This window comes from Myotis daubentonii, chromosome 1, assembly GCF_963259705.1.
Source record: "Myotis daubentonii chromosome 1, mMyoDau2.1, whole genome shotgun sequence".
Lineage (NCBI taxonomy): Eukaryota > Metazoa > Chordata > Mammalia > Chiroptera > Vespertilionidae > Myotis > Myotis daubentonii.
The window spans coordinates 39,271,494-39,297,617 of NC_081840.1; the positions used below are offsets into that span (position 1 = coordinate 39,271,494).

Sequence of the window (26,124 nt, forward strand, 5' to 3'; positions counted from 1 at the left end):
TCCTGTACATCCTAGAACGCTCAGCAGCATGCCTGGCCTCTACCGCTATACCCTCCGTCATCTGGAGAGATGCCAGCACCAGCTCTCCCCCAGACATGAGGTTGACATTACCTCCCCAAATTGCCAACTGTCTTCTGGGAGGCAAAATCGCTGCAATTGGGAACTAGTGTCCTAACCCCATGTTCATACAAAAAGAATTTGAGGGAGAAATAAAACTACAGCCTCCAAGGAGGAGTAACATGCAGCCTCGTGGAGGCTGGATTTGTGACTCAGAAAATGGGGTGAGGCGCTCCGGAGGCCAGTGTGCCGCCAAGTCCGGGTTAGTGAACTGACTATCAAGGGAAGGGGCAGCAGGGCGGAGGGAGCGGACGGAACCCGAGGCCCACACCGACTGAACCCACGTACCGACGCGGTGGGAAAGTCCTCGGGGAGCCGGGTCAGAACCCGGGCTCCAGGCGCGGCGGGGCGGAGTCCCGGGATGTGCCCGCCCCCGCCGCGCGCGCGGACTTATAGCCGCAGGCCCCGCCCCGCCCCCGGGTGCGCCCCGCCCCCAGGTGCCCGCGTCTCCGGCCCCTGCGCCAGGCCCTGCGTCAGCGGCGGGGGCGGGGAGGAGGCGTTGGCGCTGCCACGTCTTGGTGGGGGCGGCGGCGGCGACCGGCCACTGTGGCGCGGGAGGTGCCGGAGGTGGGGCTGGCGCCGAAGCAGGATCCGGATGGGTAAGAGCCCGTCGGTACCGGAGGGGAGCGCGGAGTACGGGGCCTCCAGGGGTGAGGAGGGTTGGGGGCCCGGGAGCGAGAGCGGGGCGCGCCGGGGGTTCCGGGGGCCGTGGTGGGCCGGGCTGTGGCTTCATCAGACAGGTGCGCCTGCCGCCGGGGGAGGCGAGGTAGGCCCTGGGAGTGGGGGGTGGCGGACCGAGCGGGCGGTTCCGTGCGGGGAGCCGGCGTTTACCCTGGCAGCTGGGTGCGTGCACACGAGGTTGTGGAGCGCGGTTGGGGCAAGCTGAGCAGACGCGCCTGGAGCAGAGGTGAGGGGTGATGGCCAGTGGTCCTGCCTTGCAAGGGTGTCGCCGGCAGGGCCCGAGCTGGGGCCGGGGTCGAAACTAACTCTGCGCTCACCAGGCGTCGGCATGGGAATCGAGGCAGCTGCTCAGTCTGTCGCCATCGGCTTTGAATGGGCACGAAACCCGCAGCCCCTTCCTCACCACCCCGCCTCGTTCCTTTCCGGGGTGCACCCCGCGGCGGTTGTGAGCCCTTGAGGACGTGCTCCTGCTTCTAAGATCACCTGCTGCGCTGACTAATCGGGCTTTCACCCGGGAACGAGGGACATCCTTTGTCTTTTTTTCACGGGGCCTTCTACCCCTAGAAACACGGAGTATTGTGATTTTTCTTGTGGGAGCTTATGTTTATGTATGTAAACCGAACTCCTTTTTCACACTAAATTAAACAGGCGATTATGGGGGTAGTGTTGTTGAGCTATCCACTTACAGACGAATCAAGGAATGGAGCTGAAGAATCCTTTAGCTCTTTTTAGGCAGGGTTCGCAGACATGTTTTAGCACAGGGGAGACAGAGCTACCTGTCAGCTGCGATGATGTTAAAGACGGGTGTTAATTTAATATGGTAATTAGAGCTCAGATGGGAAAACAAGATAGGATTCTAGTCCAGTTCACCCATTTGTGTGCTATGGTGGGGTCCGTTCCTTGAAGCTCCACGTGGTTCCATTTCCTGGTCCATAGACTGGGAATGATGCCTAGATTACAAGGATATAATAAGCTACCAAGAAATACTTTTAAAATGCTCAGGTGAAGTGTAATTGCACAGTTTAGTAATGTGGCCAGGCTTATTGAAGTCATCAGCAAATGGAATGTTCTTTAGATTAAAAATTCAAATTGTTATTGAAATTGTTATAAAGTGTATGTAGGTTAACCCTACTCCCAAATGGCACATGTTCCCCTTCTCCCCATTAACAATGTAATGAAGTAGTATAGTGGTGCCCCAGGAGCTCTTGAAATGCATAAGACAGTTTTAAAATCAACTTTAAAATCTTCCCTCCCAGTGCCTGTTACTTGTTCCTTTCAATTGCTTGCTTCTAGCAGCAGCTCCTCCCTACCCCCCATTTGTATCCCAGTCTGCTGTAGAGGCTGGCGAACCCAACTGTTGGAATTGTGTCCAAAGAATAGTCAACAGAATGAAAACCTGAAGTGAAATTGAATTTGGTGTATGGTTTTTGTTATATCACTGTGGCAATCTGCAAAACTTTTTCCTTCTGGATTTTCTGAAATGTAACCTCCAGGTAAGTCTTAACACCATCTGTTACTCATTCTCTAGGCATTTACTGGGCTAAGGTTAGGCATATGTGGGCCTTGTAAAGGCAAGAAAGTGGCAGCAGACAATCCAAGTGTGGGACCCTGTGCAACCATGATGCCGGTCCTGTTGCCTGTTTTTGAATCCTAAGTCTCTTCCTTATTGATTCTGTTATCTGGAGCAAGTTGCTATGCCTGCTTCCTGGTCTGCAAAACAAGAATAATGATACATATGCATTGTATTTTTGAGTTAACAAATAGAAAGCACTCAATAAATGTTAGCCAGTATCATTGATTTTTATTTTATTTATTTTTATTTTTTAAAAATATATTTTATTGATTTTTCACAGAGAGGAAGTGAAGGGGATAGAGAGTTAGAAACATCGATGAGAGAGAAACATCGATCAGCTGCCTCTTGCATACCCTCCACTGAGGCTGTGCCCGCAACCCAGGTACATGCCCTTGGCCGGACTCGAACCTGGGACCATTCAGCCTGCAGGGCGATGCTCTATCCACTGAGCCAAACCGGTCAGGGCTTCATTGATTTTTAAATATTGATTTTGGAGAGGAAGGGAGAGAGAAAAAAACATCAATGATGACAGAGAATCCTTGATAGGCTGCCTCCTGCATGGCCCACACTGCGGAGGGAGCCTGCAACCCAGGCATGTGCCCTCCCTGGGAATGGAACAGTGGCCTCCTGGTTCATAGGTTGAAGTTCAACCACTGAGCCATGCTGGCCAGGCTGAAATTGTCTTCATGTTCATCTGAATTCCCCTCTGAACTTTCTTTAAACTTCATGGTTACAACTTTGTTAAATAACATGAACATCAAAATGTTTAAGTAATGTGTTGCCTTGAGGAAGTTAAATTCTTAATACTTTTTGGCATCTGAATTTAATGTACTCATTTTACTTAATTGATATTTAGCCTATTAATCTGCATACTTAAAATACAATATTGTTACCCATCATTCAGATAAAAATAGACATGTAAGCCTCAGGGGCCCATTTATCAGGGACAAACACTAACATGCCTGCACTAAAATTAACCTATAAAAAAGTTCCATAGGTTTGCCAGATTAAATATGTCCCCAGCCCCACCTGAGATGTATATATACTAAAAAAATTACTGTTAATCTGAGAAAAAAAAAGTTTCAAACGGACTGTAGGCTTAAATTGATAGGAATGATTGTTTTAATCATCAAAAGTTATTTCCTTCCCTTACTATTCTTAGAGCCAGGTATAGTGTTGTTTAGAATATAATATGATCCGAGTTTGTTTATTTTCTGGGTCCACTTACCTTTATATATTTTTTTAATTTTTTATGTATTTATTTCTTAATCTTTATCGTTGAAAGTATTACATATGTCTCCCTTCTCCCCACCATTAACTCCCTCAAGCCCTCCCCTGCCACCCACCTCCCCCAGGCTTTCACCTTCTAATTGTCCGTTAGAAGGTGAAATCCTGGGTTATGCATATATATATATACAAGGTCTTTGGTTGATTATTTCCTACCCACCCACCCTCCCCTGCCTTCCCTCTGAGATTCCACAGTCTGTTCCATGCTTCCAGGTCTGTGGATCCTCTCTGTTCATCAGTTTATTTTGTTAATTAGCTTCCACAAATGAGTGAGATCATGTAATATTTGTCTTTCTCTGAGTTATTCCACTTAGCATGATACTTTCCAGGTTGCTCCATGCTGTCTCAAAGGGTAAGAGAGTCTTCTTTTTTACTGCTGCATAGTATTTCATGGTATAAATGTACCACAACTTTTTTACCCACTCATCTACTGCTAGGCACTTGGACTGTTTCCAGATCTTAGCTAGTGTAAATTGTGCTGCTACAAACATAAGGGTGCATACATACTTGTTGGTCGGTGTTTCGGGTTTCTTAGGCTCTATCCCTAAAAGTGGGATCACTGGGTCAACTGGTAGTTCCATTTTTAATTTTTTGAGGGAACTCCATACTGTTTTCCATAATGGCTGTACCAATCTGCATTCCCACAGCAATGTGCTAGGGTTTCCTTTTCTCCACATCCTTGCCAGTACTTGTCATTGTTAATTTGTTGATGGTAACCATTCTGACAGTTATGAGGTGATACCTCATTGTTGTTTTAATTTGCATCTCTCTGGTTATCAGTGACTTTGAGCATTTTTTCATATGCCTGTTGGCTGTAATCTGCATCATTTTTGAGGGGGGAAATGAAAGAAAAAACTGATTTAAAAAAAAGTTCTTCTTTCCTATCCAAGAATGCTAATTATTAGTTTAACATAAATATAATAGACGATCTGTCATTCTTTTTGTAGCACCTGTACCCAGCACAGTGCCCACTTCATTTAAATGTGAAAAAAAATTAAGAATTTATAAACATGAATTTCAAATTATTTGCTAACTAAAGGATATTTTATTGAACACTTGAAGTGTGGCAGGCACTGTTGGGTACTTATATAAAGTAATTCATTTCATCCTGCCAGTAATTTCCTCCCATTTTGTAAGTGAGAAAACAGATTCTCAGAGTTTACCTACCGTAGCCATGGTCAGTGACATTAGAACCCCAGGTCTGATTCCAGAGCTCACGCTCTTTCCATACCTAGGTTTAAATCCTGGCGCCACTAATGTTGTGACCTTGGGTAAATTAGTGCACATGTCTGCCTGCATTTCCTCCTCTGTTAAAGTGGTGATAATAATTGTCCCTTCCCTGTAGGACTATCAAAATAATTGAATTAGTAGTGTATCAAGTGCTTTGAACAATGCCTGGCACATAAGTGTTGAACAATGTTAGTTTCTATTATTACAGTATCCCACCTTCCCAAAGCCTCTATTACTCTACAGCATTACCTTTATAGTCACATCAGGTTATACAGGCAGAAATTTAATCAACCTTTAAGGAAAAGTTAAGAGTTGCCCTTAAGCATATTGTGATTTATGAAATAGGGAACAGCTGGGAGCTGGGTTGTTGGGAAAATTGTTCTGTCATTAAATGGACTTTAATTTTTCCTGCATTGTTTTTTTTATGGCATTATCCATCCATCTATCTATCTATCTATCTATCTATCTATCTATCTATCTATCTATCATCTAAAAAGCCCAGCGACTGAATGGCAGAACGACCAGAAATGGTCAACCACTCAGTAGGACATGCACTGACCACCAGGGGACAGACAATCAGTGCAGGAACTGCCCACTGGTGGTCAGTGCGCTCCTACAGTGGGGTTACCGCTTGGCTGACCTGGATGAGCGGCACTCGCACAGCGGGCCGATTCCCACAGGCCATGCCCCCACCAGTGCACGAATCCGTGCACCGGTTCTCTAGTATTATTGATATACATCTTTAAAATCTATGTTTCAAAGAGCTAGAGGCAGGTGTCAAATAGAATATTTTCTCTAACTGGGTATAGCAATCATAGTAACTTTCCTTCTATTAAATAAAATGCTTTGCCCTAGTGGTTTTGCTCAGTGGATAGAGCATTGGCCTACAGAATGAAGGATCCCGGGTCGATTCCAGTCAAGGGCATATGCCACAGTTGCAGGCTCAATCTCCAGTGGGAGGCATGCAGGAGGCAGCCGATCCATGATTCTTTGTCATCATCGATGTTTCCATCTCCCCCTCTCTCTTCTCTGAAATCAACAAAAGTATATTTTTTAAAATTGCCTTAAAATTTAAAATTTTATTTTAGATCTTACTGCAAAGATGATACCTGATGAAACACCTATGTTTGACCCAAGTCTACTCCAAGAAGTGGACTGGAGCCTGAATACAGCTACATTTTCTCCAGCCATTTCCCCAACAAATCCTGGAGAAGGTTTGGTTTTGAGGCCTCTTTGTACTGCTGATTTAAATAGAGGTATGGACTCAGTTAACAAACCCTGGTTAGAATTGTAGTTAGCATTCTGTTTTCTCCACAAACATTATGATGATGTTGATAATTTTTTAAAATGATACTTGACTTTAGATTATGTTTTGTATTTCATTTTTAAAGTGACTGAGAACCACAATTCTAATGTGTATGTGTCATGGCTAAGACCATATATTACTATGAAATACTTCAAATGATTTAAGTACAACACTGCTCCTTCCTATAAGAGGCCAAAAGACTTCTTATAAAGGAAGAAGTTATCATGTGTAATGGCACATAAGGAAGAATCTTTAAGAAGCTAGATAGGGAATAAGGATAGAGATAATTTGCCTTGGATAAAATGCAAAAGATTTTGTCTACATGTTATTTCATTTTTTAGCATCTGTATTTTCCAAAATGATTTCCTTAAATTTTCATAATCAAAAGTCAATTTTGTCCATTTTCCCTGTGGTAGGAAATATGAAGAAACTAATTTTGGTCAAATTGTCATTGACTGTATAGACATTAAAATTCTCAAAGTTTGCCCTAGCCAGTTTGGCTCAGTGGATAGAGCATAGGCCTGAGGACTGAAGGGTCCTGGGTTTGATTTTGGTCAAGGGCACATGTCCGGGTTGTAGACTCAATCCCCAGTTGGGGGTGTACAAGAGGTAGCCAATCAATGATTCTCTCTCATCATTGATATTTCTACCGCTTTCTCCCTCTTCCCTCCTCTCTGAAATCAATAAAAAATATCTTACAAAAAAAAAAAACGATTCTCAAAGTTCTAAAATGTGCTGTGCCACATTAACATGAATGAAATTAATCAGGAATATTTAAAACTTGTAGTCTCAACAATTATTTACATCTCATATAGTATCATATTTGGTCATTGAGAATCTTGCACTTTTAAGTAAAACCAAAGCACGTATTTGGAATATGAAGCATCCTTTGCATTGTATTTAATGCAAATTACATTGAGAAATGTACACGCTGGTTCTATAAATATTGAACATATTGAATATTAAGGTTAATATTCCAAAAATCTTAGGCAGGGAAAAACTTTGGTTAAACCTATTTTTCTTTGTTTTATGTAGTGATTGCAGAAAGAATAAAGGGTTTTAATTTAATCTTTTGAAATAATTTTAAAAGGATTCATTAAACTTAAAACAAATAATTGCTCATGATCTCACCTGCTTATTTAATACATTGCCTCATTTGATATCTCTTTCATTTGCTCTTCTCATGACTGGAAATCTGTTTTTGCAAAACTAGGTTTTATTAAGGTACTAGGTCAGCTGACAGAGACGGGAGTTGTCAATCCTGAACAATTTATGAGTAAGTACTACCACCTTTTTTTTCTGAATGAAAAAAAAAATAAAAAAACAAGATTTTATTTATTTTTTTTTAGAGATCTCTTCTGTCTATGCTATATGTATTTTTGTTCAAATAGAAATTATTCAAATAGCTAATTAGCTATTTTTGGTCTCTTTAAAAAAATTTTTTTTCCAATTACAGTTGACATTCAGTACTATTTTGTATTAGTTTTAAGTGCATAGTGGTTAGATAGTCTTATGCTTTAGAAAGTGTTCCCCCAATATTTCAAGTACCCACCTGGCACCATACAGTTATCACAGTATTACTGACTATATTCCCTATGCTATTCTTTACATCTCTGTGACCATTTTGTAACTGCATTTGTACTTCTCAATCCCTTCACTGTTTTTACCCAACTCCCAGCCCCCTCCCATCTGGCAACCATCAATTTGTTCTCTGTATGTATGAGTTTGTCTCTGTTTTGTAGATTCCACATACTTTGGGGCAAAAGTAAGTTTACAGTTTTGAGTACACAAAAGTTTATTCTTGTATTATTATTTGTGTATTTTTTCATACGAACAACTACAAAAGTAGTTTTGTTTCACCCTGTATATGTGAAATCATATGGTATTTGTCTTTCTCTGTCTAACCTATTTCACTTAGCACAGTAATGTCTAGGTCCATCCATGTTGTCACAAATGATAAGATTGCATTCTTTTTTATGGCTGAGTAATATTCCATTGTATACATGTACCACTTCTTCCTTATCCATTCAACTTTAAATTTTTTTTTAAAATGTTTTTATTGAATGTAGAGAGAGAGGAAGGGAGAGGGAGAGAAAAAGAGAAGTCAATATAAGAGAGAAATGATCAGTTGCCTCCTGCACACATCTTGACCAGGGATTGATTCTGAAACCTGGGTATGTGCCCTGACCAGGAATTGAACTGGGCGACCTTTATGTGCACAGGACAGTGCTAAACTGAGCCATACCAGCCAGGGCCAATCAACTTTTGATGGAGCATTTAATTCATTTACATTTAAATTTTTGTTTTTTTATCTTTATTGTTGAGAGTATTACAGATGTCTCTCCCTTTTCCCATTAACCCCCTCCACCCACTTTCCACCCTGCCCCAGCCTTCACCACCCTATTGTCTGTCCATTGGTAATGCATATATATATATATATAATATTTGGTTAATCTCTCCCCACCCCCAACCACCTTCCCTCTTAAATTTGTCAGTTTGTCCCATGTTTCTAAGCTTTCTGGTTCTGTTGTATTCATCAGTTTATTTTGTTCATTAGATTCCTTGTTCATTTTCATTTTTATATTCAATTGTTGATATGCGTTTACCACCATGTTATTCATATTTTTGATCTTTTATTTCTTTTTCTTAAAGAAGATGCTTTAACATTTCATGTAATACTGGTTTGGTGGTGATGAACTCCTTTAGTTTTTTCTTGTCTGGGAAGCTCTTTATCTGACCTTCAATTCTAAATGATAGCTTTGCTGGGTAGGGTAATCTTGGTTGTAGGCCTTGCTTTTCATCACTTTGAATATTTCTTGCCACTTCCTTCTGACCTTCAAGTTTCCTGTTGGAAAAACAGCTGACAGTTGTCTGGATGCTCCCTTGAGGTAACTAACTGCTTTTCTCTTGCTGCTTTTAAGATTCTCTCTTTGTCTTTAACCTTTGTCACTTTAATTATGGTGTCTGAGTTCATCTTGTTTGGGACTCTCTGTGCTTTCTGGACTTGTATGTCTATTTCTTTCACCAGGTTAGGTAAGTTTCCTGTCATTATTTTTTCAAATAGGTTTTTGATTTCTTGTTCCTTCTCTTTCTTTCCAGCATCCCCATGATGTGAATGTATGTGTGCTTGAAATTGTCCCAGAGGTTCCTTACACTATCTTCATATTTTTTATTCTTTTTGCTGTTCTGGTGGGTGGTTTTTGCTTCCTTATATTCTAAATTCTTGATTTGATTCTCGGCATCTCTACTCTGCTGTTGATCTCCTGTAAATTATTCATTTCAGTTAGTGTATGCTTCACTTATGTCCTCTTTTTATGTTGCTGATGTTCACAGTAATTTCCTTGAAATTCCAAGTTCCTGGAGGCTCTCATTAAGTTCCTTGAGCATCCTTATAACCATTACTTGTTGAGAGTATTACAGATGTCTCTACCTTTTTCCCCCATTAACTCTCTCCACCCACTTCCCACCCTGCCCAGCCTTCACCACACTGTCTGTCCATTGGTAATGCATATATACATATAAGATCTTTGATTAATCTCTCCCAGATCAGAATTCTCTATCTGATAGTTTTCTTGCTTACATTCATTGAGGTTTTCTTCTGGAGATTTCTCCTGTTCTTTCATTTGTAACATATTTGTCTTGGCATTTTGGCTACTTCCCTATGTTTGTTTCTATGTATTAGGTAGAGCTGCTATGTCTCCTGGACTTCGGAGAGTGGCCTTGTATAGTAGGTGTTCTGTAGGGTCCAGTAGGTCAGCTTTCCCAGTCACCAGAGCTGGGCATTCCAGGTGTGCCCCGTGTGAGCTGTGTACACTGTCCCATTCTAGTTGAGCCTTAATTACTATTGGCATCACTGGGAAGGATTGACCCCCTGGCTGATTGGCTGTGAGAACCAGTTTCAACTACAGCAGAGGAGCTGCTATGCAGGAGCCAATCCTATGGAGTAGGACTTGCTTCAGTGGGGCTTTGGTGTTCACTGAGTTCATCCTTGAGTCATTTGTGGAGGTGGAAGTGTTGTAGTCTGGTGTGGTCGAAGTTGAACACCAGGTGCACTGGCTCTGGGGCCCCCTGGGAGGTGCAAAGTCAGCCTCTGCCTGTGTCCTGGCCGGAGCCACCCAGCATGAGCTACAAGCAATCTGCATATGGCTGCTACTTGTGTTCAGTCTGGAGGTGCCCAGAAGAGGCCAACCTGTGGACCAGGGTAGGCTGTCACTAGTGCTGGGCCTGGGGCCACTGATGAGAGGTTTGGGGTATGCTGATGCCAGCTGCTGCATATTTGGAAGATTTCAGGAAAGTCCAAAGCATGAGGTCAGAGGGGCCAGTTGTATGGAAAAGCCACTGGAAATGACTTGGATGAGCCTGCAAGTAGGGAGAGGTAGGGTCTTAGGGAATCACCAGGCAGAGTGAAAAGTGAGCCAGGATGATGGAGATTCAGATATGGTGCAGCCTGTCCATTCTGTGGCAGGGAGTGCTCAGTAAAGAAACACTGGACTCTAAAGCTGCCCCTCCAGCTCTTGCCCTGATTCCAGACAAGTTAATTCCTCCCTGAATGTCCCAGTTTCCTTTCAAGCTGCTTCCCGGTGCTGGAGCTCAGGGGGAGTCCAAGTCCGCAAGGACCCTTTAAGAGGAACTGTCTGGGGCTCCTACAGCCTCCATGTCACTCAGCCACAATCCCCGCTGGTTTTTACAGTCAGAAGTTGTGGGGACTTATCTTCCCAGCACTGGAACCCTGGGCTAGGGGCCTAGTGTGGGGCAGGGACCTTTCGCTCTTCAGGGAAACTGCCATACGTGGGTTCCACTATTCTACCCCTCATCTCCACCTCTCCTATCAGTCTGGATGTGCTGCTGCTTTAATTCCCTAGTTGTAGGACTACAGTTCAGCCAGATTTCAGGTGGTTCTGAATAATGGTTCTGTATTTTAGTCAAAAATTTTGATGTGATTGTGGGAGGATGTGAGTACCATGTTTACCTATGCCACCATCTTGACCAGACCTCCTAAAGTATTTATTGATGGGTATGTTATTGCCTTTTTCCCCCTGATTGTTTTTATAGGTCTTTTCCTTTCTTATTCTATCTTATTCAATTACTTAGAAATGGAGACATATTTTTCACCTACTTTATGAGGTGCCTTCAAAGGGAACAAAGCAAAATGATTACTGTAATTTCTAAAAAGTCATGTAATCATGAAACACTTAAGATCACAAGGAGAAAACAGAACTACTTTCACCAAAATATTTGGAAACCAGACTAAAAATTACAGAATGGAGCCATGTAAAAACATTCTTTTGTTAAAAATTTGCAGTTTTGTTCTATTCAAATATCTGCCGAGTGTAAAAGTTCAAGAAAGCGATTTAAAGTGAGTAATGACTTATTAGTCACAGAAGTGGCACATATACAATTTATTTGTATAAGTGCTATTCACCTAAAAAGGCTGGGTTAGTCTTTTACCTTGCTAGCATATTCTTTAAATGTATGGACTATATTCCAACTTACTAATCACTGATATTTCAACTACCTGGTCATTTAAAATATTTTCTTAAAGACAAAATACAAATTATTATGGTAAAATAGCTTTAAATGTTCAGTAATGAAGTCAGCTAGTCCTCATTTTTTGCCACCTAATACAGTGTAATGTCTGCTACATAACACTGTCTTCTAATTTCCACAGAATCTTTTGAGCATATGAAGAAATCTGGGGATTATTATGTTACAGTGGTGGAAGATGTGACTTTAGGACAGATTGTTGCTACAGCAACTCTGATAATAGAACATAAATTCACCCATTCCTGTGCTAAGGTATGTGTTCACATTACTGCTAATGAGCTAAAATGGGCAGATGTGGGGTTTTTTTTTTTAGCAAAACCTATGTTGAGTTTCCATTAGACAAATCTGTTTTCTCACTACTTTTCATTGTAAAATGAGAGGCATATTGCCTTGAAAAAGTTCTGCTTCCTAGAAATCTCTTATTAAGAGGCAATTTCCCACTTTGTTTTGAGGAAGAAAATGTATTAACAATATGAATTGGGCCTGGCCGTGGTGGCTCAGTGGTTGAGCGTTGACCTTTGAACCAGGATGTCATGGTTCGATTCCCGGTCAGGGCACATGCCCTGGTTGTGGGCTCGATCCCCATTGTGGGGCATGCAGGAGGCAGCTAATCAATGATTCTCTCTCATCATTGATGTGGTGTTTTTTTTCTCTCTCCCTATCCCTTCTTTGAAGTCAATAAAAATATATTTAAAAAGTTAAAAAACACAATATGAATTGTTCGCTAGAAATTGTTCTGTAAGGTATTCAATTTGATATGGTCATAGAGAAAACAAGAAAGCTTTGTGAAACTTGGCAGTAATCTTTAGACTCCCCAGTGTTGGTTTTTTTAAAAAACAGTATTTTGAATATACTACAGTAAGACCAATTCCCATCAGTTTCCAAATGGTAAAAGGTTCAGAATACCACATTCTTTTCTAATTGTGACATTTCTAATGCCTATAGAGCCCCTTTATTCCTCATGACTCAACATGAAATAGTAAAGGTAGGAACATTTGGAATGTTTTCTGTCAGGAATTTTGGGGCTTTTGTATTAGAAATTAATAAATTGTATTTGGATGTCTGAAATAAATTACTGTTAAGCAAGAAGTAGGATGATGGATTAACAAAATCACCCTTTGGTGCTTCAGATTTTGAGAGTTGCTTTAAAACATTGGGGTGTAGAGGTTCAGGAGATAGACAAAACAAGATTAGACCACAAGTTGATTCATTATATTATTTCTTCTATAAAATAATTTGCATTTTAGTTTATGTAAAGTTCAAGTTCACAAAACACTTATTTTTGTCTGAATTTTTACCATCCATCACTTGTTGATTTATCTAAAAACAAAACTACATGCTTAGTCCTTTAAACACTGTAAATATTTTCAGAGAGGAAGAGTAGAAGATGTTGTCGTTAGTGATGAATGCAGAGGAAAGCAGCTTGGCAAATTGTAAGTAAGCAGAAACAAGGTAATCCTGGATAAATTACAGTGCTTTTTGTGTTTCACTTTACAGTTCTTTGCCAAGATACTTGTTAAACATATTTTGCTGTTTGAAGTTCTTTCTGGTGTCATGAATTATGAATCCATTTTTACTCTATGACTGAATTTAATGAAAACAAAGTATTTTTACATTAGTTTTACCATAAACTTTGGAAATTGGAAGTGTACCATTTTGCAGACAGTAACATCTATAAATTAATTTTTAATAGTCAAATTCTCATACGAGTAGGAAACAAACTTTTGGCTGAGTCAGGTGATTTCCCCATTTCTCTGTCATATTTTAAAACAAAATGTTCTCAGTCTCCTAAGTTGTAGAAACATATTGAAACAGCCTTTACTGTATAATCCTTTATACATTTACTTAAAACTTTTAAAAACAGACCAAATTCTAATATTCTAATCTTCACTTTGTGATATCCTTTATAATTTTATAACTTCAATCAAGATGTTCTGTATGCAAACATGAGAAAACACTTCAGGTAAATTTTTATAGATTTTTTTTAAGTTTTTTAAAAACTCCTAAGGCAGTTAGAATTCCATTCATATACTGGAAAGAAGTATACTTTTTGCTTTCTTTCTACTTCATGTTAGTTAAACCAAAACAGAGTTAATCTCATAGCTACTTTCACAAACATTAGAGTCACTTTAAAAATGATAAAGAACAAAGCTATTACTTACCCATTTTGTGTAGGAATGTTGACTGTTCCTAAGTAATTTGAATAGATTTAGAGAAAAACACTTAAAAAAATAATATAGGCCATATTTTTTAAATGATTGACAATCTTTAGTGTTCATCATCTTAAAACTTATTTTTAAAGAGGGTTAGGGTGAATTTAGTATTTGTCCCATTCATTAACTGGCTGAAGATTATCAGATAATGTATATTTGAAACAAACTAAAATGCTTTCAGTGATTTAAATGCTTATCCATTTACAATATTTAAATAAATACATAGTGGGAATGGCCATGATCTAAACCTATTTCTAATATAAATTTGAAATTTAATGAAATATTCATATTGTTACTAAAATCTATTTCTATTAACAAATGCTCTATACCTTCTCCCTCCTTTTTTTTTTTTTTTAAATTTCAGGTTATTATCAACCCTTACTTTGCTAAGCAAGAAACTGAACTGTTATAAGATTACCCTTGAATGTCTACCACAAAATTCTGGTTTCTATAAAAAGTTTGGATATACAGTATCTGAAGAAAACTACATGTGTCAAAGGTTTCTAAAGTAAAAATCTATTTGTCTAAAAATCAAATGTCTATTTGTCAAGGGAGCTAATGCCACAAGGTTGTATATCCTTCCTCAAGTTAAAATAGTTTGCTACAACCCAGTGACCTCCACAAATAGTGGGTTGCAAAACATTGTAGTACAACAAATATGACATTTAGAAGATTACTTTGGGCTGGTGGGACATGCTGTGAGTTTAGATTACAAATGAATATTATAGAGGATGATTTTTAATCAAAGGATTATATTTTTAACTTGAATCTTTTCTTGCATTGTATTTTTCTAAAATGTGGCTTTATTTCTTGGTAGACTATAGGAGTTATGTATTTGCTATCTGTGTACTGCTCATTTTAAGAAATACATACAATGAATAAGGCTGTTTATCACATTCTTAAAATTAATATTTTTGGTTCAAAGAAACATTTAAATATGAATTAATGTATGCCATTTCCCATGTATTACTTGAAATTGGATACATTAGACATAACTAAATGTAATACTGTACAACATGTGTTGATCCTAATGCTGTATTGACAAATAACCTGGCCAGTCTTTTAAAATAGAAATGAAAATTAACTTATGTGATAATATTCAAAATAAAACAATGTAAATGTACATCTAAATGTTTATATAATTCAAATGTAGGCAAAGTGCCACCTGTGTTATGTGTAAAATATAATTTTTATTTAAAGTACCTAAAAGCAAATATAAGGTACTTTAAAACAATGAATTAGCAAATTCTGGCATATAATAGAACTATTATTCTGGTCACTATCCTGTTTTGATTTTTTTTTAAAGTTGAAGTAGACATATTAGATATGTCATTAATGGTTCTAATCTTTTGCATTCTATGTTATATTAAACCTGTTCATATGATTAATAGTTTTTTGTTAGAATCCTAATGTCTGTACTTTTCTTGAGTCTTCTTTTGAACTATTATGTCAAGTCATGGTTCATAACATTAGTTTTGTGTACTCTTTATAAAATGAACTTGGAAAGCAAAGATCACCTGTTTCTCATCCCTTTGACTCAGACCTACCTCAACTGGATTTTGGCTTTCTCTCCAGGCAGTAAGTTAAAGTTGGTTTCTAAAAAACCATAGAAACCCAGCCCTAGCTGGAGTGGCTCAATTGGTTGAGTGTCATCCTATGTACTGAAAGATCACTGGTTCCTCTCCCAATCAGGGCACATACCCAGATTTCGGGTTTGATCCCTGGTTGGGATGTGTATGGGAGGCAACCAATTGATGTTTCTCTGTAACATTGATCTTTCTCTTTCTCACCCTCTCTAAAATCAATAAAAACATATTTAATAAATAAATGAATAAATAAATGAAACCATAGAAGCCCTTCACCAATAGAGGGTGCACTATACCTACTGATGACCTGTATGGATGAACTGAACTCTCTCTCATGAAAGCAACAAAGCTAGTTTTGCCTTTACTGGAGTTCCCACAACCTTGCCATGACAGTAGCTTTACCAAGTACACCCATGTTAGAAAATAAGCCTAATAAAAGGCAAAATTAAATTCTTTATTACATTTTTGAGCACTGAACAATCTGATGTAAAACTATCTACAAAGTTGGCATTTCAACAAATTCCTTTCGGTGGTTCTCAACCTTCCTAATGCCGCGACCCTTTAATACAGTTCCTCATGTTGTGGTGACCCCCAACCATAAAATTATTTTTGTTGCTACTTCATAACTGTAATTTTGCTACTGTTATGAATCGTAATGTAAATATCTGATATGCAGGATGTATTTTCATTGTTCACGACCCACAGGTTGAGAACTGCTGCTTAAAATGGTGTTCTTAAGGTCTTATTTTATATCCCCCCTAAAGGAAATAGTTACAAGCAAGGTATAGAATATAAACATTGTGTCATGAGGCTAGAGAGCAGGCAGACAGCCCGGGGTGTGGGGGATTGGAGGGGTGGAGGGAGTGAGCAAAAAAGAAAGAACTCATGGACAACAGGGTGGTGATTACAAGGGTAGTGGGGGATGGAAGGAGGTGGAAGAGGGCATAGGATAATGGTGACAGGAAAAATAAAATTTTTTTAAATTATGTCATGAGGAAAATGATGTTCTATATTAGTTAACCAGAGAATGTTTATGATTTTCTAAGCCACATTTTAAGTAAATTTGAGTAACAACATGTTATTTAACTATATTTACAAATTTGAGCATTGTTTGCTTTTGAAAAAGTATAATGAAGTAGAAGGTGTTATTGTACCCCACATATGTGTCTATTTGTATATCATTGATTCTACTGGTAAGATGCATTTTTTGGACATGGTAACTTTTTGGAAATCTGGGTATATTTTATGATCAAGGGCTTGTCATAGTTTATTCAGTAATATTTTGCCTTTTAGTGGTATCTAAAATATTGGTGTAGTAATGGCATATTTGATGAAGAATAGTATGTAGGTGGACTAATGAGGGGAAGAGGTACAAAAGCAAGAAGTATTTTTTTAATGGGCTGGAAACTGCATAGATCACCTACCATTTCTTTTAGAGATGAATTTCCTCACTCCCAACTTTAAACTTGATCAATTAAAAATATACTTGAGCTGAAATTTGCACCTTACATTGATTACTGACCATAGTTTGTGTGTGTGTGTGTGTGTCCACAATGTATTGGAAGATACTCTTAAGTACTTATCAATTTCCAGTGTTCATTTATCCTCAATCCGTGGGAATAAAACTACGTTACTTCTCCCTAGAAGCCAACAATCTAAATAAAGAAGTTATGAGGCATAAGCAGTATAAATGAGCTTTTCAATCGTTTTGAGGTATAACGGCACAATAGTTTTAATACAACCACCAATCTTCACAAAATAATTTTAATACTTTGTGTCTGGGCTAGCAGCATTTCGCACTGTGACATTCCTATACATACATAAGCATTTTGTCTAAGTACAAATGTTAAAAGCAGAGTAACTTAAGCAATTGCCTATACAAAGGTAAGTAGACACTAGGTTATTTTTCTTGAATTTTTGCTGCATAGTAAATTGCAATTACATGTCAGTATAATGTACTGATCTATAGAATACACTTTGAATTGTGAGGTATGGCAACTCCCTATAAAGAGAGCTAACATGTAAACCTGAATATTTTGAGTGATTTTTTTTTTTTTTTTTTAGCTGCCATGGATGGGTAAGACAAAGAAATCCAGCATTCAAAGACCTTAGAAACATTTTTCTGACCAAAACATAAAATAAAATCTTTTAATAATTCTCAGCTATTTCCTAATGATTCCTTTTTGGAGCACTGTTCAATGAACAACAATAAAGTAAATACTGAAGTGAAGTGAAGCTAAGTTTGTTGTGGAAGTGTGGGTTAAGCCAGTTATTGGGGAAAAAAATAAAGTATTCACCAGGTAACTGCTCATTTACTTTACATCAGTTGAGACTCTGATATATATGCATATATACGCATCTCAACTTTATAATTCAAGATTGTAGTTGAATACTTCTAATTCACTTGAATTACCAGGGTAATAAGACAATTAGAAACCGTATATTTTCTTAAAAAGGACATGCTTAACATTTTGACATTACTTCTAAATTCAGCTGAAATAAAATCCCCCTGAAATATATATTCTACTCTAAAAATAAGTGGTTGAGAGTTTGTAGCAAAAGCTATCACGATTTAACATTTCCAACATAGAGTAGATACAAATAAAAGTAACTGCTGTTTAAAATATCTAATAGATAAAATAATATAAACCAATTAACTGATATTAGGTTAGAATACTGACATTCCAGTTTGAATATTTTCAATATTTAAGTTTCTCACTTTCAAAATGGACAATAAAACAGTTGTCCTATGTTTTGAGTCAAATTCACTTTAAATTCTATGCCCAGATGACATATTTAATGTTTAAAATTGGGAACTATGCCACTTATACATTATTCAAATATTCTAGAAAATAAGTCATGATTGGTTAAATGTATCATAGTTAACTATCACAAAACATCAGTAGAAATAAAGCATAGAAATGGAACTAAATAGAAGAAAGACTGGAAGAGCTACCAGAACTAGTTAAACATTAGGTGGAAGAACGGATCCCAGATAAAATGAACTTGCAATGTTCTTACATGAAGGAAAGAATAACATCATTTTGTCCACATTAATATTGTACTCATGACAGTCCCTTTTCCTAGTGTTGTGAGAGAGTCTTTAATGTACAGTGCTGGGCAGGCACTTTAGTGAGAACATAAAAATTATAGTGGTTAGAAAAAATGGAAAATTATCAGCAAAAATAACTAAATCTGTATTTTTTTGGCCCAACTTACTAGAGAGGATATGTATACCTAAGAAACTAATTTTAAAAATCTTTACCTCATTTTTAAAGCCTAAATGTACTACTATGAAGATCCTTTTGAGCAGACTTTCTGCTGAATGAAGCATCATATATTATTAGATTACAAGAGAGATCTTTGCTGACTTATCCAATAGTGATCTATTTACAGGGAAGCTGTGTTATCTGGCACTTTACCAACTGTAATTTCTGAACACTCAGTGCAAATTCTGACTCAACTAGCCAACCACACCAAATGACATAATCACACAACAAAATACAGACCACAATGGAATTAACATGTTGTTTTCAGGGTCATAAAATAGAGAAAGGGAAGGGAAATCAGAAGAGGAATACCACCTGGGTCAACAGGAATTGACTCTTATTAACAAAGCAGTTTTAATTAATTTACTCTTGCTATGCTTGATAAAACATACTTTTACTGTATTATTACATTTTAGGGAAGAAAGCCTAGCAAGTAACTTGGTGTAATGTCACTTTGCATAGTACCTCTTGGTACCAAGGGAATGTATGGAAATCATTCCCATCAGTAAAGCACCTCAAGAGAGGACTGAGAAAAGTGAGAAAGGAGTTTTGCTTGTGCTAACCTAAATCATCAACTATAAAAAGTTAAAACACTCCTCCCTCACATTGTACTTAAAATATAAAAAGTGTTTTTGTTAAAACAATTTATATATATATATAAATGGAGAAATTGGATCCATAAAGTGACTTTGCTAATGCAAATTATAGGGCAAATTTGGATTAACTCAATGTAAAGAACTGATTCATACACGAATTTAAAATACACTAAAGTCTCCCACAAATCATTTTCCTCAATAAATGCATCTTCAAAGAAAAGCTTCTGTCTGAGCCAGAACAACCTCAAAGAATTATTAGGATAATATAAAATAAAGGAGTAAATATTTCCAAATTATTTACTGAAGTTTCTTCAAGCCTCAGACTTTCAGTTTAAACTAATTTATGGGTTTAAAAAGTTAAAGAAAAATGTTAAAAAATTTTTCAATGTTATACATACTCATTTAGAGGTCATGAGGATTTATTTTTTAATGATGCAAGGCACTTTTCTTTTTTGGGATTCATTTAGGAAAAAAAATGGTGCTACATTGGTTTATTATAGTCTATTTAGAACCATTTTGGACAAAGAAAATTGGGCTAAGCAACTCTAAAAAGAACAAACACAACATTTGGCTTCTAAGAAATGTGAAAAGAAAGTCACTTGAAAAATCTAAAACTCTCCTTGTTTTTCAGCATCTGGTATAAAGCAATGCATCTTTTGTTCATTAAATATTTTTCTTCTATAGACTAAATAAATTAGAAAGGTAATAGGAAAGGAAGCAGTACTTGGATCATCTTAAAGTAAGAATAGTTGGCTTATTGTCATGATTTCAAGATTAGTGATAAGGGATCAAGATGTTTTAAAAAATAAAAAGGTAATTAAGCTATTTAATTATAATAAAAAAGAAAGGTGACAGGTTCCTGCATTTGTTAATGTTTCTGTAAGAGGCTCCATCATAAAATTGAACTGTAAAATTATTTTTTAAATGTAATATATAGAACACAAAATGAATTTTTAGCAAACTTTAGGAAATTCTTTTGTTATAAATTACCCAAATTTTATAAACAAATTCCCCTAACTTTGCATTTTGTTTAAAGTAGTAACTTTATATCATACAAATAAATTTCAAGTATGAAAAGTGCATTATTGCAATAATACCTCTTTGCAAGTCCAAAATTTTAGTTTATAATAAAACTGTAAAGTGTTAATAAAAAGAAAAGGAGTAAAACCATCAGTGCCATCTATTGCAGAAATCTTACAATGTTGCTTAATAAGTTGTAAAGAAACACATCTGGAAGCAACATATAATTGAAAAGAAACTATTTGTGTTTTTACCACTTTACATTAGTATTGTCTCTAGTGTTTCCTCCTTCCCAAATAGAAATTCACATCCTCTATGGTGCTCTTGAGTCAGCCATTCTGTGCAGTAGCCACTTGCATGCTTCCAAAATCATCATCTTCTTCATGTGTTCTCTTCAAACTGCCTAAATGTATTGCATGAACATAACATATAACGGGAACTTAAATTTATTAGAAATGTTATACCTAGTAAGTTTCATTTTTACTGAAGTGTTGCCATGTATATATGCACTAAGACAATTCCATGACTGAACTTTCAGCAAACTTTAGTAAATTCTCTTGTTATGAATTACACAAATAACTTTGTATCTTCATAACAGAATACATTTTCCCTCTTGAGAATTAAGTATGTCTTAGGTGTTGTAAATGATAAACATTAATTTTTAAAGTAGTTTGGAAATAGAAATTTTAGAGATAATGGTACAGAACAATTGATTATCAAGTTTATTTTTTTTAGGCATCATAATGGTGACTTAGGACATAAAATTTAAGAAATTAATTTTAAATTTGTACAATTTTATTTTGCAGATATAATTATCTTTGCTTTCATAGATGCTGCTGAAAATATTTTTCCACTGAAGCTGTGTTTTTTATTATCAACAAGTCTAGAGCTGGGAGAAAGGACAGCATGCAGCACATAAAGCAGAGATTTTCTTTTATCCACTCTTCACATCAGAGTCCACTAGTACAGAAATTTTCCACATGGAATCAAAGCTGTCACTATAAGGCCAATAGGTATAATAAAAAAAATCTGAATCTCAATGGAGGAAAACTTTAGGGAACAATGACTAGTAAAGTGGTGCTTTATTATATGCCTAACAATGGGATGGCCTTAAATTTATGCTCTAACAGTTGTGCTTAATCACAGTAATAATGTTAATTCAGAGGGCAGATTCCAACATGAAATTAATCTGTCACTATAAGATTAATTAAATAAGGACAGAAATATAAACCAAGACAGTGGGATAAAGAAGAAAACATGCTAGACAAGGCTAAGTACCGCTGCTGCAACTGAGTGTCAGAGAAGGTGCTGCACCTTCTACTTTTGTACCTTCTACTAAGGGAGGTAAGGTACAAATAACTTTAATGCAAGGCAGAAAGTGAGGAGTATAGATAGAGCAGTTTCAATGATGGGATTAGAGGAAGAGTAAGTTAATCATGTTTTCTTGAGATGATGCATAAACTAAGTTTTTAGGAACAGAGAGACTAAATGTGATTCTAGGTGGAAAAAAAGAGATGAAGAAAACCATCATGGAGTGCATAATGAGAAACAAGCCTTGGCGGGGTAGCTCAGTTGGTTAGAGCATGTCCACATATACCAAGGTGAGGTTCGATCCCTGGTCAGGGCACATACAAGAAACCACTAATGAATGCATAAATAGGTGGAACAACAAAGCAATGTCAGTCTGTCTCTCTCTTCCTCTCTCTCAAAAAATCAATAAAATCATCCTCGGGTGAGGATTAAAGAAAAAAGAGCAACAGTGAGGGGTGCAAAAAAAGATCAGAAGAGACTTTAATTACTACCTATGACACTACCTATTGTGTTTTCTGTAGGACTTAATCCAATGAAGGCTTCTGTACAGGAAAAATATCACAATTTGAACTATCTTTAGTGAAAATGAGTCTGGCCACAATGTTCAAACAGACCAAACGAAAAGACTTTGGATAGGAGGCCAACATGGGCCTGAACTAGATGGAGACGAGGAATACTATAAAATAGGGAAGTAACTTTAAAGGTACTGAGGAAACAGACCCTAGCAGATTTGATAACAACTAGATGGTGGTAGCAAAAAAAACAAACAAAACAGTTAATGGCTCTGGCCTGGTGGCTCAGTGGGTTAGAGGGTTGTCCTGTTATGCCAAGGTTGCAGGTTCAATCCCTGGTCAAGGCACATATAAGAATCAACCAATAAATGCATAAACAATTGGAACAACAAACTGATGTCTCCCTCTCTCTCTAAAAATCATATTTTTTTTAGAAAAAGGGTTAATGACAACTAGGAAGCTGAGCCTGAAGGTTGAATATATAAAACTGTCACAACAGGCTGCACAATTCAGTGAAGAAAGTGCTGGACTGACTTGTGGTTCAGATCACAAGTGCTCAGTTTCCAGCCAAAAACAGTAGGAATGTAACCTGTTCTTCCTATCATATAAGGCTGTAGATTCAAATGAAAATGAAATGAACTTTGGGAGAGAAACACCATAAATGAGCAAATTCTATGAGTGTTCCAGTAAAGTAAAAAGAACAGCAAACAAGTGTAACAAGATCTTGCTTGGCAAGGAAGGTGAAAGTTAAAAGATTGTGAGAGTGTGCTTGAGTCATTCATTACCTTTGAAAATGGGCAAGGACTCTGAAACAGGGAAGGGAGAAGGGCTTGAACATCCATAGCAAAAGAAAAACGAGGTAGTTGACATTAATCACTCTAGCTTGAAACATACTTTCATTTATTAACTATCATTTATTCTTAATAAGATCACCCCTTCACCAGACTTCTCTTATTATTTTAATCTAAGTGGCAACACAGTTATACTACTTAGAGATTTAAAATGAAACCAAGTAGAAATTTGATCTCAGCAGACCAGAGGAGCGCAAGAATCAAGTCAAAGATTCGAAATGCGAAGAAGCAAAAAACACCCAACTGGAAAAGCAAAATGAAAAAAGAATCCGAAAATACGAAGATAGTGTAAGGAGCCTCTGGGACAGCTTCAAGCGCACCAACATCAGAATTATAGGGGTGCCAGAAGATGAGAGAGAGCAAGATATTGAAAACCTATTTAAAGAAATAATGACAGAAAACTTCCCCCACCTGGTGAAAGAAATAGACTTACACGTCCAGGAAGCGCAGAGAACCCCAAACAAAAGGAATCCAAAGAGGACCACACCAAGACACATCATAATTAAAATGCCAAGAGCAAAAGACAAAGAGAGAATCTTAAAAGCAGCAAGAGAAAGAAACTCAGTTACCTACAAGGGAATACCCATACGACTGTCAGCTGATTTCTCAACAGAAACTTTGCAGGCCAGAAGGGAGTGGCAAGAAATATTCAAAGTGATGAATACCAAGAACCTACAACCAAGATTACTTTATCCAGCAAAGCTTTCATTCAGAACGGAAGGTCAGATAAAGAGCTTCACAGATAAGGAAAAGCTAAAGGAGTTCATCACCACCAAACCAGTATTATATGAAATGCTGAAAGGTATCCTTTAAGAAGAGGAAGAAGAAGAAAAAGGTAAAGATACAAATTATGAACAACAAATATGCATCTATCAACAAGTGAATCTAAGAATCAAGTGAATAAATAATCAGGTGATCATAACAGAATCAGGGACATAGAAAGGGAATGGACTGACTATTCTTGGGGGGGAAAGGGGTGTGGGAGATGCGGAAAGAGACTGACAAAAATCGTGCACCTATGGATGAGGACAGTGGGTGGGGAGTGAGGGCGGAGGGTGGGGCGGGAGCTGGGAGGAGGGGAGTTATGGGGGGGGGGAAAAAGAGGAACAAATGTAATAATCTGAACAATAAAGATTTAATAAAATAAAATAAAAAAGAAATTTGATCTAATCAGCTTACACTGATTAACCAGTTAGTGGTGTGCACACAGCAGATAAGACATATTTATTCATATAAAATTAAAATTTGAAATTCTTTTTTTAATAAACAATTTAAATTGTTAGTGTAACTTGTAACGAGCAAAATATGATTCTTTTCTACCTTTCATGTACTATCATCTCTCTCCCCACAACTTTCTCAAAAATGAAAAAACCCTTACCTGCGGTACCAGAATGAACAGATAATGACCTTTCTATCTGGAGTGGTGACATCATCTGTATTGTTAATTTTGCTAGGTAGATGGCTTCATATTCCTAAAATATAATTTTAATTAACTTCAATATACACTTAAATTCTTGGATACCCAAAACAGTGGTTGATGTGTACATTATTAGTATTCTTAAGTTTATATCAAAAAATCTGGTACCATATTATTGTAAGAAAAATGCAGGCTTAAAATTCTTACCTCATAATGTCACATTTACTGATGAGACTATAAATCAAGGCAGGCCAATAGCTTGCACTAGGGCAGTGATGGCGAAACTATGACACGCATGTCAGAGGTGACACGCGAACTCATTTTTTTGGTTGATTTTTGTTAAATGGCATTTAAATATATAAAATAAATATCAAAAATATAAGTCTTTTTTTTTAACTATGGTTGCAAATATCAAAAAATTTCTATATGTGACACGGCACCAGAGTTAAGTTAGGTTTTTCAAAATGCTGACACGCCGAGCTCAAAAGGGTCGCCATCACTGCACTAGGGCAGGGGTCCTCAAACTTTTTAAACGGGGGGCCAGTTCACTGTCCCTCAGACCGCTGGAGGGCCGGACTATAGTTTAAAAAATAACTATGAACAAATTCCTATGCACACTACACATATCTTATTTTGAAGTAAAAAAACAAAACAGGAACAAATATAGTATTTGTATTTGCATGTGGCCCGTGGGCCGTAGTTTGAGGACCCCTGCACTAGGGTATCACACACTGAACTACCAATTAATATGTATTGGGGCATTAGGATAACAAGTACGATACTTTCACCACTATTACTTATTGTTCTGATAGAATGAAAATTCAATGAGAAAGCAATATAAAATTAGCAAAGTGGCAAATTATAAATTGAAGATGAGATTAAAAGCTAAGGTAATCAACTAGAAAATTTCTTAGAATAAGAGTTTAAGAAGGTTGCCAACTGAAAATGTAGTAAAAACTAGTAGCTGTCCTATCCTATCTAATAAAAGAAAAACATGGTAATTAGCGCATGACCACTACCCTTCCCATTGGCTAATCAGGGCGATATGCAAATTAACTGCCAGCCAATATGGCAGCTGGCAGCCAGGCAGCTTAAAGCGAACATGAGGCTTGCTTGCTTCAGTGACAGAGGACTCCCAACGTTCCCCGCCTGCCGCTGCCGGCCTCTGAGCTGCAACACTAAGCAACTATGTTACAAATATAGAAGCTAAACAAAACCCCAGAAACCTGCTTTAGTCGGCCGGGCTTCAGCTAGCAGGATCGCAACATTGTTTCAAATACAGAAGGTAAAAAAAGGCCAGAAACCTGCTTTCAGCAGCGGAGGCCTAAGAGCTGGAGTCAAGCCTCAGAGCTAAAGCTGGCCCAGAATAAAAAAAAAAAAAAGAAAAAAAGGAGGGGTTGGGAGCTTCAGTCACCCGCCAGCCTGAAAACAGCCCTCAGCCCCTCACCCAGACTGGCCAGGCACCCCAGTGGGGACCCCCACCCTGAAGGGTGTGTGACCAGCTACAAACAGCCATCAGCCCCTCACCCAGGCTGGCCAGGCACCCCAGTGGGGACCCCCACCCTGATCGGGACACCCTTCAGGGCAAACCAGCCGGCCCCCACCCGTACA

The 26,124-nt window shown here is 37.7% G+C and overlaps 2 protein-coding genes across 6 annotated transcripts in view; one reads left to right on the plus strand and one right to left on the minus strand.

Annotated features, from left to right (window-relative positions):
- Nucleotides 1-574: 574 nt before the first annotated feature.
- Nucleotides 575-14,472, plus strand: GNPNAT1 (glucosamine-phosphate N-acetyltransferase 1). 4 transcript variants are annotated; one of them, XM_059695790.1, is made up of 6 exons: nt 575-716; nt 5,977-6,144; nt 7,408-7,470; nt 11,863-11,990; nt 13,110-13,171; nt 14,316-14,472. In XM_059695790.1, exons 1-6 carry the CDS (start codon nt 713-715, stop codon nt 14,461-14,463), a joined length of 573 nt encoding a protein of 190 aa, XP_059551773.1. In that variant the 5' UTR covers nt 575-712; the 3' UTR covers nt 14,464-14,472. The 4 variants fall into 4 exon arrangements, with proteins under 4 accessions (XP_059551773.1, XP_059551764.1, XP_059551753.1 ...); XM_059695781.1 differs by having other exon boundaries at nt 606-767; XM_059695759.1 differs by lacking the exon at nt 575-716 and adding an exon at nt 836-857.
- Nucleotides 14,473-17,287: 2,815 nt separating this feature from the next.
- STYX (serine/threonine/tyrosine interacting protein) overlaps nt 17,288-26,124 on the minus strand; it is a 44,548-nt gene continuing 35,711 nt past the window's right edge. For both annotated transcript variants that reach the window (XM_059695812.1, XM_059695805.1), the window contains 2 exons: nt 24,475-24,568; nt 17,288-20,825 (listed from right to left, as the gene is read on the minus strand). In XM_059695812.1, the coding sequence (XP_059551795.1) occupies nt 20,752-20,825; nt 24,475-24,568 (168 nt within the window). In that variant the 3' untranslated portion in view covers nt 17,288-20,751. The remainder of the gene's footprint in view (nt 20,826-24,474; nt 24,569-26,124) is intronic.